This window comes from Abrus precatorius, unplaced genomic scaffold, assembly GCF_003935025.1.
Source record: "Abrus precatorius isolate BTA unplaced genomic scaffold, Abrus_2018 Scaffold8, whole genome shotgun sequence".
NCBI lineage: Eukaryota > Viridiplantae > Streptophyta > Magnoliopsida > Fabales > Fabaceae > Abrus > Abrus precatorius.
The window spans coordinates 33033070-33053288 of record NW_020874428.1 but is presented as its reverse complement, the minus strand read 5'-3'; the positions used below and the strand labels follow the sequence as shown (position 1 = coordinate 33053288).

General features: G+C 34.0%; 3 protein-coding genes across 6 annotated transcripts; 2 read left to right on the top strand and 1 right to left on the bottom strand.

Annotated features, from left to right (window-relative positions):
- Positions 1–3767: 3767 nt before the first annotated feature.
- LOC113846627 (VIN3-like protein 2) lies at positions 3768–8859 on the top strand. 3 transcript variants are annotated; one of them, XM_027475105.1, is made up of 5 exons: positions 3768–4101; positions 4234–4326; positions 5360–6035; positions 6702–7021; positions 7299–8859. In XM_027475105.1, the coding sequence occupies exons 2-5, from the start codon at positions 4302–4304 to the stop codon at positions 8495–8497; spliced, it is 2220 nt and encodes a 739-aa protein (XP_027330906.1). In that variant the 5' UTR covers positions 3768–4101; positions 4234–4301; the 3' UTR covers positions 8498–8859. The 3 variants fall into 3 exon arrangements, with proteins under 3 accessions (XP_027330906.1, XP_027330907.1, XP_027330908.1); XM_027475106.1 differs by having other exon boundaries at positions 3880–4101; positions 4196–4326; positions 7299–8822; XM_027475107.1 differs by having other exon boundaries at positions 3920–3986; positions 7299–8822.
- Positions 8860–10797: 1938 nt separating this feature from the next.
- On the top strand, positions 10798–11612 carry LOC113847419 (ribulose bisphosphate carboxylase small chain clone 512-like). The gene is made up of 3 exons (XM_027476519.1): positions 10798–10944; positions 11075–11206; positions 11373–11612. The coding sequence occupies exons 1-3, from the start codon at positions 10798–10800 to the stop codon at positions 11610–11612; spliced, it is 519 nt and encodes a 172-aa protein (XP_027332320.1).
- Positions 11613–13603: 1991 nt separating this feature from the next.
- LOC113847867 (U4/U6.U5 small nuclear ribonucleoprotein 27 kDa protein) lies at positions 13604–17172 on the bottom strand. 2 transcript variants are annotated; one of them, XM_027477166.1, is made up of 2 exons: positions 16522–17172; positions 13604–13936 (listed from the first exon to the last, which is right to left on the bottom strand). In XM_027477166.1, the coding sequence occupies exon 1, from the start codon at positions 17103–17105 to the stop codon at positions 16533–16535; it is 573 nt and encodes a 190-aa protein (XP_027332967.1). In that variant the 5' UTR covers positions 17106–17172; the 3' UTR covers positions 13604–13936; positions 16522–16532. The 2 variants fall into 2 exon arrangements, with proteins under 2 accessions (XP_027332967.1, XP_027332968.1); XM_027477167.1 differs by lacking the exon at positions 13604–13936 and adding an exon at positions 14810–14823.
- Between the last annotated feature and the right edge of the window lie 3047 nt (positions 17173–20219).

The following is a 20219-nucleotide window of genomic DNA, read 5'->3' as shown; positions in this document are numbered from 1 at the left end:
TATGGAACAGCCAAGCCAATAATAGTGATAATTAATTATAATATCACTAGTAATGATTCCCAATCGTATATGTAAAATGTATCCAAATCTTTACATAGCTATAAACAAGATATATTCCTTTCATAATTTATAAGTGATCGAGATGCGCAAAGATTATATATACACAAATGGTTCTTTGATATATACTTCCAACGCTAGTTTTTCTTTTTTTTTCACCTGCATGGCAGCTGCCAGCTGGAATAACCTAATCTTATTTTGCTTTAGAAAAGTCGCTTGAGCTTGTTTGTGAAGGGATTGCATTATTATATATAACCCTTGACGTTTACATTATTTAAACAATAATTGGCAACTAATCCTTGCACACATTTATATGTGATCTGTCTAATGCAGTTTAAAAATACTGCAAAACTGTAAGGATTTTTCTTTTTTTAAGATCAGAGATGATGACATGTTTTCAAGTTAAAAGAGTAAAAGAGAATTATACATGATAGAATTTAAATCTAAATAGATCAATTACATGCATGCGAATATAATTAACCAGACTTCATATCACTACGTTAACGCTTTGAATTACTTTTTTATTTAGTCTTGGGAGTTGGGGTTATAAGCACATGGGGGCAATATTTATGATAGTTTTGGGTTTTTAGTTTCTTGGGAGTAACTTGTTTGAACATCCACAGAGATAACATTAAGTAAGTAGAAAACCAGCCAACAAAGAAATTAAAACCCGGATCTGGAAGACTCGAACTGTTTATTATCTCAATCACATGCATTGTACGTTTTAAGGCATTGATTAATTCAATGATCCATGGAAGTCATATGCTCTTTCCATCCTTTCTATCTGATCTTTTTTTTATATTTTTTATTAATCTTTGATGCAAGATTCTTTACAAAATTTTAAAAATATTTATTATTTTGGATATATATTGTCTTTGTTATTAATTCTTTATGACTTCTTATAACTAATATAATAATAAAATTTAACTTTAACTACAAATAAAGTCAGAATGTTATGATTAACTTTTAAAAAAGATCAACACATTGACTATTTTTGATAATTTTTTTAATCTGTATAATTTAGTTGAAATGATTTTATATAACAAAATAAGAAAAGAGTACACTGATAATTAGCTTTTAAAGATGTTTGAAAGAGTTTATAAAGAGCTTATTTAAATTTATTATTAAAAAGGGTGATGTTTTCATTAATTATTTTTGTCTTATTTTAATATATAATTTTTTCAGGGAAATTTAATGAATTTTTGTTTATTTTTATAAGATCTGTATTTAAATTTAAATATAATTTATTAAATAAAACTATTTATTTAGATTTATCCTTAATCTCAAAAAAATAAAAATGAATATTGCTTTTGTTCCAATTTAAATTTCCTAGAGCAGGTGGATAAAATAAACAGAAAAAAAATTGTAATCATGCATGTATTTATTAACATTGTCTATTTTTATATATTAATATTTGTGGTCGGACGATGCTTATCACAAATAGCATAAATTATAATGTTTTGTTTATGTTTTATTAATAATTTATTTATCTATAATATAAAAGTTCTTTTACTAAAGATGTTATATGATTTTTTTGGTTAAATTCTTGTAGTTTATGACTTCTATTAACTTGTACATTTCATAACCAGTAAAAAGTAAAAGAAAAAAAAATCAAATATTATACGTGAAAGATTATAGTTAAAGATCATGAAATTTATAAATAAATGATAAACAATGCTTAGTGAATATTATATAAATATTTTTTATATTTTTATTTAATATTAATATAAATAATATTTTTATTTATTTAAATTAACAAATTTTAATTGCTATTTATTTCAATTTTTGAAAAAAAAAACTAATGTTAAAATTAAAATATGAAAGGTTCTCTATATGAAAGATTAAGAAACACATACATGAAATAAATTAATTTTTTTAAAATTAAATAACTTAAGTACAGAAATTAAAATTGAAAATCATAACAATATAATGGGGAAATTTATTAAATTTTTTTAACTGATGAAAACAAAAATTTAAAAGATTGAGAACATAAAAAGTCAAGAAACATTAAATAAAAATAAAAAAATGATAATTTTAGCCAAAAAACTTGAAAATGATACATAAAATTTAACACTTTTGCATAATAAGTGTGAAAATAGGAGATTCTAATACAGTGAGTCTTATTGAAAAATCGACAAGCAAAAGCAAACAGCCATTCCATGGCATGATTATTCATTTCGTCGGCGCCATCTGCCGCACCACCTTATCTCTATACCTTTTGTTTAATTTAGGCAAATGTCATTTTCATTTCAACCATAATCTACTTTTTCTTTTCATTTTCTTTCATTTCCTTTGGACCATTCATAATGCTCCACCCCAATATTATATTCATCTTATATAGTCTGTTATTCGGTTGGGATCTGGCTCGTTATCTTCATGTTTTTTATTATTATTATTATTAATCTCAAATGTTCATATTACATCCCCGATTTTTATTCATAATTTACCTTGGATTTTTTGTTTTTTTTGAGGAACCAGTTTAAGCATTGTAGCAAGGATCTTGTTTTTCTGAACTAATTAAAACCATAATCATAAAAAAAGGAGCGTACAGATGGGTGAAAAATGCAATCTTTTCCCCCATTTCAGAACCATAAATTTGCTTAAAGCAGTAATATCTCTTAAGTACAGTACCATATATGGAAGAGAACCAACAACCATAGAACATGTTAAACATCTAATTTTCCTTTTTTCAATGTAGAAGAAAGCAAGCATTATTAATATGTCGGGTGTGCAATATAAGCTACAAACCAATTGCAAACGAGGGAGTGAGTGGTGTGAGATGGGAAAGGATCACCCAGCACTATCACTGTACAAGTAAGTTGTGAACAAACCTCTCTCTCTCTCAAAAAAAAAAAATAAAAAATTTAAAATAAATAATAAACCCCACACTTTCTTCCTTACACTGCAGTAATTTGTGGGACAACTAATGCTAATTGACCATATCACCCCTCTTGTTGACTCTGATCACACATGTGGGTATCCCTGGCTCTGCCATGCCAACAAAATTTAACACTCCCCATTATCCAATCGTGTGCCTTTGCTATATGGATAATTTTGTCCCTCTCTCAGAAAAGAAAAATATCTGTCTATACAAATAAATCCTTATTATACCACAAAAATAAAAAAAGCATTTTTAAAACAGTATCATTAAAAGTATTAACAAAATAAGTATTCCTAACTAATTCTTTGAATTTTCACTGTCATACACTTTTATCCAGATAAATAATACATAAAAAACAAGCATCGAGATTTAATAACCATTAAAGTGTCCATTATCAGTTGAAAAAAAACTCGAGTATCAAACAAAGTAAGAATCATAATTAAAATTTCATGCACCTTGTTGGCTCATTACATTCTTTATATTCAAACCATACTTAAAAGTACAATGTTTGTAAGTCACATTTTAATTACTGATAATATATATGAAGATAATTTTGCAAAAAGTAAAAAAATATCATTGACAACAAATAAAGATAAAAATAGACAAGACGTAGTTAAAATATTGTCATGCAATGGCGAGTGAGGGCACATCACTCCCTATGGATGTAGGTGTATTCTTGAAATTTCTGATGCATGAATTTATGGTGCAGGTTAGTGATGGGATATGGTGTATGTGGATAGTACAATAACTAGGACACACCAAAATATAAATGCAGGGTCGCCTAATGGGTACTAGAAAAGAGGGATATTTTGGTAAATTAGGATGTTGGACTATTCCAATTTCCAACAGAACCAAAGCTGAATTGTAAAATTGTTGTTGAGTGAGTGAGTATCGCAATATCAATAGCAACACAATAGCATGCACCTCTTTTTATTTTATTTTATTTTATTTATTGATTGATTTTTATCTAACAAACAACGCAAGCACTTTTCTCTCTCTCTCTCTCTCTCTCTCTCTACAATTGGAAGTTTTCTCTCTCTAAAGCAAGGTCCTCCACTTCCAATCTCCTTCTTTTACACAGAGAGAGAAAGAGATTGTGTGTGAGACCAATTTTCGGTTAATGGATTCGTTCTCTCTTCTAGAATTTCAAGCATCTTTTCTTGGTATTTGTTATTTCATTTTCTCTCTCTCTCTCTCTCTCTCTCGGGTGATGATGATTTTTTCCCCCTTCAATTTATGGTTTTTGGGTTTATATAGGGCGACCCATGATGCGGATTGGATTTTGTGTTGTGCAGGTTACAACAAGTTTTGGGCTTTTGGTGGTAATGTGGTGGCATGAGTGATTCCTTCTTGTTGCATAGCTATGGCTACGGATTCCTCTTTTGAGGGTAAAGCCTCTATAACTTGCGTACTTATTCTTCTAATTTTCATGTATATGCCACTATGTTGGTCTGTTGAAACTGGGGTGATTGAATTCCCTGAAGGATTCGTTTTCTGTGCTATGCTCAGGCTCGTGGGACTTAATTTACCACTGAAGTTAACGATCCACTTGTTGTTTAATCTGTATGCGGTTTTAGCATTGTTATATATCTGGTTTCTCTGGGGTTTGATTTAATTTAATTTGTTGTGATCTCTTCTTGTGTGCTTTTTCTGAGAATTAGGTGTTGGTGGTTAGCTGTTGATTTAAAAAAACAAATATTTTTTTTTTTCTAGAAAAGGTGTTTCTTTTATTATTATTTGACTTAGTTTCTATTTTTTTCTTTTGTGATTCTTCATTTGGGGTCTTACAACACGGCCTGAGCAGTGTAAAATACTTCATTGATTCATTATAAGAGAGGAAGGAGGCTTGAATGAAGTCACTTTGTAATTTGGTACACGATGTGCCAGCTACTAAATTAGCGGGTCTTTGGGTTCTATATTAGGAGAGTATGGAGTCTTCAATAATGATCAAAGGAGGTTCAGTCCAAATGCCTTCTTACTTTATTGATTAGTCCGTTGCACGAGGTCTCCAATATTTCTTTTTTCTTTTTGTTTTGCCGTATTTCAAGTGGTTGGGATGTCCTTGTGAAGCAAAGTCAACCAGTTCCTATTGTATACATTTTATAATGTTACTTGTTCTAGCCTTCTTGGTCATAATTTTTAAGTAGTCAATATTTTAGACTATAACAAATTTGGGGCCTTAACTTGTAGATAACTTACAGGACTAATTTATTAAGTATGTCTAAAGATAATTGCGTTCAATTTGCATCTAGAAAATGTAGTATTCCTGCTTGTAGTCTCCATGATGATGACATGTCTAGCATGAATAAGAGTTGCGGGAGGAGTCTTCGTAGAACTAGTCTTGTCTCCTTAATGTATACAGTTAGAATATTCACATTTATCTAATGTACTGATATATGTTTTCTTTTTCTGTAATCCTAGGCCTTGCACTTGATCCTTCTAAGTGCAGTAAATTGAGTATGGAGGAAAAAAGAGAACTTGTATATGAAATATCTAAGTGGTCTCATGGTGCATCCGAGATGCTTCAGTCATGGAGCCGTCAAGATATTTTGCAAATATTGTGTGCAGAGATGGGAAAAGAAAGAAAGTATACTGGGCTGACAAAGTTGAAAATTATAGAAAACCTTCTAAAAATTGTTTCTGAAAAGAAATCAGGGGGTCATGAAATCACAACAGACCCTGAATCACAATCTTCTCCTGCTCATAGTCAGAAGCCCGCCAAAAGGCAGAGAAAAATTGAGAATCCTTCTCGAGTACCTGTTCCTGCTAACGGTATTTCAGTCAATAATGGTGGTGATGTGGTTAATACTACATACTGCAAAAACTCAGCTTGCAAAGCTACCCTAAATCAAGCAGATGCATTTTGCAAAAGATGTTCTTGCTGCATTTGTCATCAATATGACGACAACAAAGACCCTAGCCTGTGGTTAATATGTAGTTCTGAAACTCCATTTCCTGGTGTTTCTTGTGGTTTGTCATGCCACCTTGAGTGTGCTTTAAAACATGACGGTTCTGGAATTGGCAAAGATGGTGAGCGTCTCAAGCTTGATGGAGGCTTCTACTGTGTCTCTTGTGGGAAAGTAAATGATTTACTCGGGTAATTATACTGATGGTTTTCAGTTTATTAGATAGCATCATGTATTCATTTAAAATTATGCTAATGGTTTTCTGTTTTTCTCTGTCTTTGGGTGTCTACACTGGAGATTTTCCGCACATGCAAATTATTATGTATCCGACTTCAAGAAGATTGTGTTTTACAATTGCATCAAAAGACTTTCAGAATAGACAATAATGGAAAAAAAAAAAAAAGTCAGTGGGGTCGTCTTAGAATTCTCATGATCAATTAAATATTAGTTAGCAGAATTATCTGCATTAACTGCATGAAATGAATCAATGGTATAAGTGAAATCCGTCTCCTTTGTTTTTTAAATCCTTCTCCCGCTTTATTAGCAAATTGGCTCATGGCTTTGTTTAGTTCATGAGTTGGTTTAAACATGCAGTCTTTCATCTAAAGATGAGTCTTTGGCATGATCATTTTTGCGTGAGTGAGAGAGAGAGATTAATTGTTGAATGTTATTTTTTATTGCTTTGCTATAGTGATTAGTGAATTTAACTCATTACTATAGCAAAGATATTGTAATTTTTCAGTCTAAAGATGGTAAAGTTGTTCCTTAATGCATGGTGTATTCCTTTTTGGATGAAAAATTGGAAATATGTAGGGTAAGATCAATCTCAACTGGGTTTGTTTCTTAAAATGTGCTAGATGCTGGAAAAAACAACTGATGGTTGCAAAGGATACTAGACGCGTAGATATACTCTGTTATCGTGTGTCCTTAAGCCAAAGACTTTTACAAGGGACTGAAACATATCAAGAGCTTTATAAAATTGTTGATGAAGCAGTGAATAAACTTGAACCTGAAGTGGGTCCACTGACTGGCTCACCAGTGAAGATTGGTAGGGGGATTGTGAACAGGCTTTCCTCGGGTCCTGAGGTTCAGAAACTCTGTGGTTTTGCTCTGGAATCACTTGATTCACTGCTTTTGAAAAGGGTCTTGCCTTTGTCACCCAATCCACCAATTCAAGGTGATCACTTGCTTATTTTTATCTTTTTCTCAATTTCCCTTGTGCATCTATATTATTATGATAAACTGAATAAAGTGGAAATTCCAATGTGGAGATACCAATATTTTTTTGGTCACATGTAACAATGTCAATCTACTTTTGGCACCCAAAAGTAATTGTGGGATCAGCAGCCAAACATGATTACTAGACCTCCAAAATTATTTTTTACCACTAGGACTAGAATCTCAAATAAGGTAATATTATTGACATCTGTGGGATACATACTTGACATTTTCAGATGCACATTTGCTGGCTCCAAATATGGTGAGGTTTGAAGAAGTCACTGCCACATCCCTCACTGTCATTTTGGGTTCTGAAGATCCCTCAGAAGAAAATATTGCTGGTTACACCTTGTGGCATCGCAAAGGTGATGATGTGGACTATCCCGTGGACCCAACTTGCACTTCACTCCTACCAAATAGAAGGTTCAGTATCAGGGGTCTAAATCCTGGTACAGAATACAGTTTCAAAGTTGTTTCCAATGATTCGAGGGAATTGGGTATGCGTGAAGTTCAAATCACGACGGAGCACGGTGAGGATGAAGTCCCTAATTGCTCAGCTACAGAAAGAAGTCAGAGCCCAGTAACCAACTGCAGCAGCCTTTCCAATCCGTCATCAGTGGAAGATGAAACTAATAACTGTAATCCATATAGTGACCAGACTGATAACCGGGCTGACAATTATCGTTCTTATCACAAGGATAGCAACCAGCTTGCTTCTGGAAATTTATCTAACGATGCTATTAACTGTTCCAATATAGGTGGAGGGGTACTTCCCACTGATGCAGATTCCTTGTCAGACAAGCAGCATGCTGGAGGAATGACTGGCTCCATTCCTAGTTCTGACATGCTAAAGCTAGAAAACAAGCATTCTTCAGAGGAACAAGTCACCGAGGACATGAGCACTGATGATGGCTTGAATTCCCCTGTTCTACCGGCGAGGGAATGTGTGCCATTACTATGTAGCTCAGAAGGAGCCTTGCCCAATACTCCATGCAAGTTGGAAATACTTAAGGATGGGCCAGGAAGAAATGGTAGATCTAAATCCAGTGGCAAAGATCAAGAAAATGGACCAGGGAAAAGGGAGGGGCCCCAAGATGGGAGTACGTCAAAGAAGAGAAGTGGAGAAAGGCAAGATGAGGGCCAGGGCTGCGCAGCAAACGGATTTTCGGACCGTGATTTCGAGTATTATGTGAAGGTGATTAGATGGTTAGAGTGTGAAGGACATATAGAAAAGAACTTCAGGCAGAAATTTCTGACTTGGTACAGCTTAAGAGCAACCCCTCAAGAAGTAAGGATTGTGAAAATATACATTGATACATTTCTTGAAGATCCAGCTTCTCTTGCAGAGCAACTTGTGGACACCTTCTCAGAATGTATTTCCAGCAAAAGAACATCAGTGGTGCCAGCGGGGTTCTGCATGAAGCTTTGGCATTGACCAGATTTTGTAGGTCCAGCTACTAGCCTGAAAGCCTGAAGCTTCAAGCCCGTCCATGCAGTAATTCTTTAGATTTCTAATATTCTTCATTTAGACAGTTAAAAAATATATTTAATTCAGCATTATCATTCATTTGATGATGTAAGAATTTTAGATTTACTTTTATTATACATTACTATTTCAAATTGATATTTTTTTGTTTTTCAATTTGGAACTCTCTCCTCACTATATTGTCATTACACTTTTTGGTAGGTAACATTGAGGGGATTTATGTTAAATTTTAGTTTTGGCCAAAGGAGACAATAATAGCGTTAATATGTTTTGTTCAGCTTGTTCTTGAGCACGGAAGAGTTTTTTTTTTTAAAAAAAAAATTCTCACGCATAATTTTTACTAGTCTTTTATGCTGACGAGGGCCCAATTGGTTAAAAGTATAGACTCATGAATGGAGCAGCCTAGAACTTTAACTTCTACCAGTTTGTTGTAAAGGAAAAAATTTGTGTTGACTAAACCATCGTGCGAATTAAGTGAACGATATATTGATACATCATTAGTGAGCAATAATTAACAATACTTCTTGCTAATCAAGATGGAGTAATAACTAATATCTTGATAATGGATTTTTCCAGAAATTCAGAATCCGCGAGTCTATTCTTTGACAAATGCAAAAGCATGTGTTTCACAGTATCTGTTTTTACTTCAGTCCCAGATAGTGAATTTGGGGAATTGATCAGAATCATCGTATGCTAGTTGGGTGCTATTTTGTCAAGCATGGAGCGATATAAGTTAATTGTCGCGTGTTTCACGAAAGTACCTGTAAGAATGTTACGGCTTGTTGGATTATTGCAGTTATTCCTGGGTTAAAAAAGCATAGCCATGGATTTATTTATTATTAAAGATATCATCTAGCCAATAATTGAATTAATTCCTTTCAAGGTGTGAGGTAAAGAACTTAACAAAGTTTTTTTTTTACGATTTTGTTAATCATTAATCTTTAAGGCTATTTTAAGTATGATGAATCAATTTTGTAAAGCTTATTACTTTCATTTGTTTAAAATCAGTTTTAACGATTTACGGGAACAATTTTTCATTTTAATACACGGTTAAGTTAACATTGATCAGCATATATGCTTGATGTTAACAATATATTTGATTCAATTCCTCAAAGGAACGATGTTTGCTATAGCGCAATGGTATGTGTGCGCTTGAACGCGAGAATCGACCTTTACAGTGAGTTGAAGATTTGTACAAATGAGGCCCCACAGATCTCTTGTTAATGCATGAATTTTTGAGCTCTGGGCCAAAATGATTGAAATCCATGCAAAATACACATGTTAAGACTAGGAGTGCTATGATCATAGGTTTTGTCACCAGTTGAAAGAATCGAATGGCCCTTTAAAAATCTTTGAACAGATACCAAAGGTTGGACTCAAACCGCATGCAGTGATAACTAATATCTATTGAATTAAGCTTGGCATTTAATTTTACGTATGAATAATATATATGGCATCCCACCATCCATAGAGCATTATAGTATAGATATTTTGGGAGGAGGTGCACAAATCAAAGAGGCTGATATGTTCACTAACAGTATGCTATTGATATGGGGGTCTTTGTTTAATGGGTATATATGATGATCACGTGTTGGAACAGAGAAATGGGCAGTGTTTGATGGATTTAGAGCCTCAGCTCAGTGAAAGGTACTACCATAACAATACTGGTGCTTTAAGTGAATAAGAAAACGAACTTAATGATTTCACTGTTGTGATACATGTTCAAGAGAAGCACTTATGTTCTGTAAGCCGGTTTCACTAGTGTAAATTGAAGTCATTCTTAATTTGGCCAGCAGAGCAGGTTGTTGGGATTCCAACAATGTCCACATCTAGCTAAACTTGTTTTTTGTACACTACAAAAGCCAAATGAAAAAGGGGTTTGTTTATTTTATTCAGATGGTTAAACCGTGTATTCAACTTGATGGAAAAAATTCCTCAGCACCAGGAATTGGCGGGCCCCTACCCTCACAAAAAGTGTTGACAAAATTGTGAAAAGGCAGGGAATTGTACTATTTAACTGTTGAGGAAATCAAAGCTTTGTAGCCTAATTAAACTCTCCCTTTTCTAGTGCCCATCGTCTACTTATACATCATTTCAGTATCACCAAGCCTATTTCTTTTGTCTTTTTGTCTAACTATTCTGCCTCCTTCTAAGATCAAATATTGATTTAAGTCATTTATAGAATCATAGTTGCATAGCCCCTGTCCTCTCTTTCAACAAAATTTTGTTTCAACACTCACATGAGTACAATGTCTGCTGGAACTTTTGCAACTCAGGTTGCTGGTTCTGGCTTCGTTGGCTTGAAGTCCAACTCGGCAAATCTTTACTCTAGTGCAGGGTCCATTGGTTGGAAAAGGAAGATTGTTTCTAATGGTTCTAAAACTCACTGCATGAAGGTGAAGTAATAGAATGACTTGTTCACAATTAGATAAGTTGGTTACATGTATTAGTAGTACCCCAAAACTTATTTCTCTCTTTTTTTTGTCTAATATGTTGTAATCTATGATGTGTTTGAACTTGAAACAGACATGGAATCCCATCAATAATAGGAAGTTTGAAACACTGTCCTACCTACCACCCCTATCAGATGCATCCATTGCAAAGGAGATTGACTACATGCTCAAGAAGGGATGGACACCTTGCCTTGAATTTGATGAGGTTAGTTTTAGATCATATCCTAGATTTTTCTTTTTTTTAAAAAAATCAGATACAATAGAACTGTTTATTTTGATTCCTCTGAAATATAATGTTTCAGTTTTCTAAGGATCCTTGTAAATCTTAGTCACAACTAATATAGACCTCTATACTGTTTGGAACATGGAAGTTGGGGTATATTAGTAGAGAAAACAGCCATATGCCAGGCTACTATGATGGGAGGTATTGGACACTGTGGAAGCTACCAATGTTTGGTTGCACCGACTCTTCCCAAGTGCTGAATGAGATCCATGAATGCAAAAGGGCATATCCAAATGCATATATACGCTGCATAGCATTTGACAACCAGCGCCACATGCAATCAATGGCCTTCGTCATTCAAAAACCTGCTACCACCAATAGCTCTTGAGGCATTCTGCTCTTATTTATCTTCAAATCCTTGTTCAAATTCTCAATAATATCTCTCTTTATTTTTCTTCTCTTTCTATTTTTTTAGCGTAATTAAAGTTTGCTGTTACTCATCTAGTGGAATAAATAAGGTGGATTTGGAAAGTTACAGCCATTGGTTTGAAACAGACATTGAGTTTGGTTTGAATTTTAAGTTGATTCTACCATTTGTCTTACTTGCATACTTATATAAATTTATTTTAAAGGAGTTTCCTTTATCAAAACCATTGATTATGATAGGCATAAGTGATCTGGCCTTTGCTTTGGTCCCACACACATGATGGATTCCATGTACCCTAGGATTGAGGTGTTTCATGATTTTTCTTTTGGTAAAAAGAAGGATTGAGGGATTAAATATGTAATCCTTGCGGCAAAACCAACCCATAAACAGAAAGATGCAATCCTGTAGCAAAACTAGCCCATAGTTATGTGTCGAGTTGTGTGCATTGTATGATTGAGGATCACAAACAACAATATTTCGCATAAGCATTCGAGTTAGTGGGTTAGGAGATTATCATCAATTTGATATCTGGGCCCCTCGTTTCCTAGGAAGGGAAGCGTGAATGTGGTCCTCGATGGACAGAAAGAGGCAAGTTGTCAAATAATGAGTAAATCACCATTAAAAAACCTAAGTATTGCAACATTAAAGCGTTCTTACTGCCAAGTGCCAACGCCTGATTACCTAATGGAAACAAGGGGAGTCCATGTTCTATTCTCCCTCTCTCCCTACTCTTCCGTTTTTCTTTTGGCAACTTCTTATATATAAGTAATAATAAATTATACTATTATGATAACTTAGCACAAATCTCACGTCATTCAAGACTTGCCTATTAGGAAAAATACTTGGCCCAGTTACTCTCTTCACCAGACTACCTTGCCTAGAAACACTAATATATTTTAATTCTTAATGATTATTTAAATGTAAAAAAATTCATTTTAAGATATTGGATGTTCTATTTTTATTTCAAAAATGTAATGATGAGGCACAGATAAAATAATTGATGCATTGTTCTTAATAAGGAAGTTGTTAATTTGGATAGTATCACATTTATACAAGATGTGATTCAATGCCCGAACCTTGTAATGTCGATAAATTGTACACATACACCCAAAAAAAAAAAAAAAGCTGTTACGTTAAAAGAAATAACTGTAAACTAAAACATTTGTGTTAAAACTCAATTTAAATCACGTAATCTTACCGGGTTAAAATCTTGACATTGTTTTCCGAAAAATAATACTTAATTAAGCGAGTTAATCTGGAGGATCAATTTGCACATAATGCTGTGAATTTTCTTTGAAGTCCCTGTTGATAAAAACATTTTCTAAGGGCATATATGCCATTCTCCCTTCGCATCTACAAGAGAGAGAGAGAGAGAGAGAGAGAGAGAGAGAGAGAGAGAGAAGCTATGTCTTGTCGTACTAGCATAATTCTTGTTTTTTGGTTCCTTCGGTGAAATTGAATTCTGGTACACCTTACAACTTTCAGTACTTGCTGCTGATAATAGTTCAGATTTATTTGGTCGGGCCTGGAGGATGAGGGGTGCGATTGGGGACGGCCGGTTACAAATCCATGCCGTTTTGCAGCATATCCAGCTAGCTCTCAATGAGAATTATTCAGTAGGGAATAATAATAGTTTAAGGTTAGGGTTAATAATCTTCCCCATCTATTGGTCATGATATGCAGAATCCAGATACCTCCGTAATCAGAACCCATGCATCTCATGACTCGTGGGAGAATTCTTAGGTCCTAGATCAAACAAAATATTACTCTTGCTTTTTACATTAAGTGCATGTTTGGGAATGAGTTAAAACCTGAACTATTCTCGTTGAACCCTACACTACTCTACGATGCGTTTACCATCAACGCACGTCTTAGGCCTCTAAACGCAAAAACACAAGCTGAATGTGTACACAACATAGGTATTGGGATATAGCATTAAAACTACTAGTTTAGGACGGAGAGCAACAGGTTCCCACATCCTTTAGTCATGATATTGAAATCCAGAATCATCTGACTCCTTAATCAAAGCATATGTGAATTCCAAGGCGCAAGGCATGCAGTTAAATCAACATAACGCGTGAAAATTTGGCAAATTCTTTGAATGGTACTAGAGGTTAAAAATAAAACATGCCTAACACCAATTACACGGGACACTGAGCCACAGGATATTAAATTGAAGACACGAATAACTGGTGGAACTCTTACAAGCTTTCATTTGAGTCCCACCAAGGGTTTCTGGTTCCAATTTCTACATGATTCAAAGCCCACCAAAAGATATCACTCACCTGCAATGAATAATGGCCATAATTGATTAGGCAAAGGAAAAGTGCTTAATAGTGTGAAAGACATCTCAGGAAATGCACACCAACAAGTATAAGGAAGTCTGATTTGTGTCTTTCAATTCAAATGAAAAAATAATGGCCGACTCATTCATAAGCCTTGGACTAACAATTTTGCACAAATTAATTCATACAAAATCACTCTTCTTGTGCAAAACAAGCAGTTACATAGACAGACAATCTTGCGGTAACTTTTTATATGTTACAGCAAAAAGACATGTAATCAACACTGCTGTAAACGAAAAGTATGAATGCAGGGAAATTAACCTTCGCACAATATTGTTTCAAAGTTTAGGAGCACCAATTATACAAATGAAGAATGTAATAGAATATTTCATTTCAAAGGAGGGTGAATCAAAATTACCATAAACACATGTTAATGTCAAGCAGTGGCCTTTTCGAAACAGGGTTTTCATAACAGTGATAGTAAATAATCATTATTCTTATAGCCATGAATAACACAGCTTATCCTTTCGAAAGTTTGAAAATCTAACATAGTAACATAGCATCTCTCTGTCCAACAAAAATAACACGAAAAAAATAAATGCACTTCGGCAGTGAGCCCACTTATGTAATATCAACTTTATCAGCAAAATTTAGTTATTATTGCAATTACATCCTATCACAATTCACACCTTATGTTCCACAGTCTAATTAATTACTTGTAATCACGATCTCTCAGCAGTCTCCAAACTTAAACAATGTTTCAGAAAAAGATAAGTTTATTCCACAATGAGCCAAAAATAACAAATAAAATACTTCACAAATCTGAAGTTCAAAACTCACTACTTCCCTCCAACATGCCCATCAATTCTCAATAGTCTGTGAGCAACCTGCATTACCAAATGGATCAATTGCCAACAAACCATGTTGAACCTAGGCCTAAGTTTGGAAATATCTATATAAAAAGGGCCAACGGGTGTTTGGCTGAAAAGAGCAGCACCTGAGAATGTGGAAGAGTGCCAGTCAATAAGACACAGAAGAGATAATTAAGGTGAGAAGGTATACAGGGGACAAATCAGTTAGGGCAAGGGTATGGGAGAATTCTGCTAGTAAATTCAGCTTGGGGGGGGGGGGGGGGTTGAATTTTCATCTCTTGAGGGTCATCCGTTGTCTGTTTTCCACTACCATGCTTGAATCGGGCACATATAATCACATTTATTTACTGCTACTGTGAGTGGAAAGGGAGTATGCCATAGTACCCCATATTGCATATCCAAGTACAAGGTAGAGATGTCTTGCCAGCCTATGCATCCTATGGTGCTGCTTTCCATACTGAAGGACTTGGCAGCATAGAATCCCTGAATAATTGAATATAATACTAGTACTACAAAGAGAATGTGCATTATGCAAGAATTGTGATCGATTTGTCACTCCTCATCTATCATGCCAGAATCTTCTCGTTGTAGTTTGTACAAATGTTTAGTCATTAGTGTCTACAACTAAGAATGAACATGTATGCACTAAACCACTATTAAGCCTAACTTCTAACGACTAAACAATGCCATGTGAGTTTGACATGAATTTATAAAGGAGTTAAATGACAACCTCTGAAACACAAAACTAGGAATATGTAATTAGCCTAAATACTTTTCTTTAACAGTCATTACAAACTGCACCATCATGGTATAACACAGATTGTAAAACAGCAAACACCTGAAATTGATACATATTTTTAGAGAAATTCAAATTACTACACATATTAAAAAAAAAACTCAAAATTACTGAATGTTTGCATATTAAGAGTATATTATATTGTTACTCTCACCCCTCACACATTCTTCTCTAATTACATCAACCTCTCCTATGTGTTGAAAATCAAATTAACTTCCTCTAGCCAAAATTTGTGAAATTTGAAGAAAGGAATATTGAGGGAGAGAATGGGTGTCAATGGTAATTGCAGAAAGTTTTCGTAGGTTTTGAAAATAGGAGGGAGGATCGTGAGATTGTGCAAGTGTAACAAGGAGAGTAATTAATTCTAAGGCTAATCTTGAATGGAAAATAACAGCAGTTATTTTAAAGGGGGGAAAATTTTACTGATTGATGAGAGTTAATTAGCCTAGGAGAAAGATGAAAGTAATTTATCATAGATATGAAACTCTACATTTTGTGTGTAAACTGATAAAGAGTGCCTGAATGAATTTACAACTTCCAATTTTATCAGGACTTATCGCCCCGGTAAGGTAATAGATAAAACACTAACTGTATCAATGCTAAAGATTAAACAATTTGACAAAGCTAACAAACACAAAAATTGAGCTAACCTCACCCTACGCATGAATACTAAACTGCATAATGCAATGCATTAAAAGAACGGCACACTTAAAAACCCATACTGTTACCGTATTACTAAAACATGGAAAACATTCAGTTAATCATCATCATCTGAATGAGGAAAACAACTCAATTCAATATTCAATCAAACGCTGAACGAAGCTAAATCCAAACCTTATCGCAAGCTGCAACCAGCAAATTCCAAAAAAAAACCCATACACGATTATTAGTGAGAAAGGAAAGAAAATTGAACACACCTGAGAAAACCCTAGCGATTCCTCTCAGCAGGCAACGGGCGGTTAAATCCGCCGCGGCGGTTCATGTACTGTCTAGGTTGGCGCTTGGTGACGGCTCTGACGGCACTGACATCAGCACCAGGCACAGGCTTTCCCTTGGTGGAGTCAAATCCAGTGGGAATCCCTAAAATCTTCATCATCTCCACCTCATCCTCGTTCTCCTCACCTTCTTCTCCGCTTCCATTCTCTTTCTGCTTCTGCTGCTGTTCCTTCACGATGCCATCCACGAAGTCCGACACCGCTTTCTTCGTCTCCTTATGCTCGTCCTCAGCCGAGTCTCTCCGGTGACGCTTCCTCGGGGGATCGGCAGAAGGCGTGCGGTGGTGGCGCCGGCGGTGGGAGCGTTCGGGGGGAGAGCGCGAACGGTCAGGTGAGCGCGCGTGGCGGGAACGGACACGCTCAGGTGAACGCGAACGAGATCTCTTGGTACGCGCTCGGTCACGGTCACGGTCACGGTCACGGTCACGGTCCTCCTTGTCTCGTCTTCGTTCTCTTTCTCTATCGCGAGCTCGGTCACGGTCACGGTCACGGTCGCGATCGGTCATGGTGTAAGGTGGCTTTTGGATTCATGGACCGCTTTGGCTAAGCCCTATAATAAACGGGCCATTTTGCCTAATGGCTATTGCCCTACTTCAGATGCTGATTGCTTCTCTCTCTCTCTCTCTTAGGTTACGTTTCCTTTTTACACTCAAAAATAAAACATCAAAACTTTATACCTCAGCTTTACTTGCCTTCTTATCTTGGTTAATTAGGGAAGCAAACAAGTTCATTTTGTTTTACGATACAGAATAAATAGCACAGTTATTCACCATTTTAATAATTTTATAGTTTCTCGATCACAAATTTCAAGTTATCTTCCTACTCATCCATTCAAAGTCTCTTAAGCTATCAACAAATTTTTCTTTCCATCACAAAGCTCATAACTATATATCGAAACACTAAAAAAATCGTTACATACTAAAGATTTAATGTTGGACTAGAGTTTGTTGATTAATATTTTCCCAAAAAAATTAAAATTTTAATATTGCAGGTCTATTCTAATAATACATTAATGCATCATACCAACAGATTAAATAATTCCGTTTGTACAGAAAAATAATGTTTCATAACATTAATTCTAATTATTTAATTTCAACAAAGGTAAATATCATATTCATAAAAATATAATCTTAACTCTCAACTTTTTTCTTTTTTGTAGTACATGAACATTTATCTGCTTACAAATTCTTAGCTTTTCCTTTTAGCAATTATGCTTCTTCATATAAAACTGATAGAAAGTACCCCCGTGAAGGGTTGATCACTGCTCTTAATCTTCATTTCACTTCTCAATTATGAAGTCATCCTACGCAGCAGAGGGTAGAGTTTTGTTCTCTGCATGCTCTTCTTACCGGTCATTGAGATTAAAAAAAAAGTTGTACCATATTTTTATCAAGTTTTGAACTTTAAATTTGTGTTAGCAAATCAGTCCATTGTAGCTAATAGTTAATTACAACATTGCTTGGTTGCGTATGAATGTTTCATATAAATATTTTTTGGGGCATGTTTAATATCAATTACGCAAGGGTGAGAGGTGTCGTCACTCCTGGATTTTCATTTGTATACTATTCCCACGAATTGTGTGCACAGTCACAGAGAACATGCACTATAATAATAAGAATGGCATTAGCCATGCAAGTTACTCGAAGTTTATTGAGTCCTGCACTCAAATCCTTTGAATTCAAAGCTGGTTCAGTTGTTGTAACATCGTTTTCTATTAACATGCTGTCCATTTTTTTATAATTTTGTGATAAAGTAATACTATTATAGGCGAGCATATACGACCAAATTAAATTTGAATTAAAATTTAAATTATTTTATAGCATATTTAGTTAAAATTGACGGCTAAAAAATATAAGTAAATCAGCGCCCCACGAATAAAATAAGTACCCTATGAAACAGCCTAGTTACAAATAAATTAGTTTTGACCTATTCATTTCTATTTTGACATTTTAAAGGATACACCTACGTAATTAAAAAAAAACAACGTTGAACATAGGAAACTTGTGATGGAGATGGCTTCTCTTTTCAAATCGTTTTCTTAAAATTGTTTATACTCTTTTTTAAATGATAATCCTACTTCTACATAATATTTTAAAACAACTCTTATAGTAAGAGATATTAGTCTTATTTTTAATGGAAAATTTGAAGTGCATAATAGTTTTTTTCAATTGTTAAATTGCATATTGTGTACATAGAAGGACTCGAGTTTTTGTTTCAAAAAATAATAAAAAGATATAAATCGAAGTCTTTGGAGTGAATTATATGGACATTTACTAACTAAGCAACTCCAGCAAATAATCAATAGGAAAGTCTGCAACTAGATTGGATGAATTTGAAAAAGAAAAACCAATATAATTTAATTACTGTTTTTATAATATTATAAAGTCAATTAGTTCTCTTAATAAATTAAAATTGACCCAATATAATATCATTTATATCAATTTCAATTAAATCAATTTTTATTATATTTTCTTATATGTATATAATTTGATCAAATAAAGTCTAAATTGCTTTAACACATACAATAAATAAAAACTTAGATAAACACAACAAATTTTATATACAGTTCTAAATAAATCATATCAATCCAATGTTAAATGTTTAGATCAAAGGGAGAAACTTAACTTCAACTTAATATACTACAGGAAATTTCATAAATGAGAATAAACAATACAAAATTTTAATTCAATTAGATGAGTTAAATTTCAAATAGTACATTTTTTTCAAGATTCCAGATAACAGGTTAAACTGAATAAATTCAGTGTAATTGATTTTACATTTTTTATTTCAGATTTTTCAGATTTAATAAATTAGTTAGGCTTTGAATACTGCTAGTAGCCACATTCTAACAATCTGGAATTGCTGATTTTGCTAAGCCCATTTTCAAATGTGAGTTAGGCTGAAGCTTAACGGCGGCTAAGGTTTGGTCATGGGTTCAGCCGTCAACTCTCCGCGCCATAAAATTGAACTCGCACACAGATATCCTCCGGCCAGAAAAGTTGACCAACAAAAGAAAAGCAGAAAAAGAAAAACAAAACTGGTAGGCAGGGATCATATAAAAACATAAAAGAGAAAAAAAAGATACTTATAAAAACATACAAGAGCTTTTCACTGTCTATGAATTATGTCACTTTCATATAGTCAAATGAAATGTATGATATACATATACATCTGTTTGTTTGTGGAATGAGTTTATCAGCGATTAGTTAAATAAAACAAGTTTTATCCTTAAATCTGCCATTTTTTATTGGTGTAGTTATGTAATATGCACGCATAAAAGGTATATTAAAAATCTGAGTTGAAGTTTCACATATTTTTTGTGATATAAATCATTTAATGATCAGAATGGTCAATTATCTTATAAATATATACATTTTTTTAACGTTACTAATTGAAAATTTTATGTTATATTTTTTAATTTATTTTCAAACACACACTAACTATCTACAAATTAACGTTTACTTTAATATGATTAATTATATCCATGATTGCTTGAAACACAATCAACATGTTGCATTATTTTGAAGAATTGGAACCAATGTTCGAAGTCAGGGTAAAAAACAGAAAGAATTGAGTTTGGCACTAAGCAAACGAACAAGGGTTTTCGTTTAAAAAGTTTT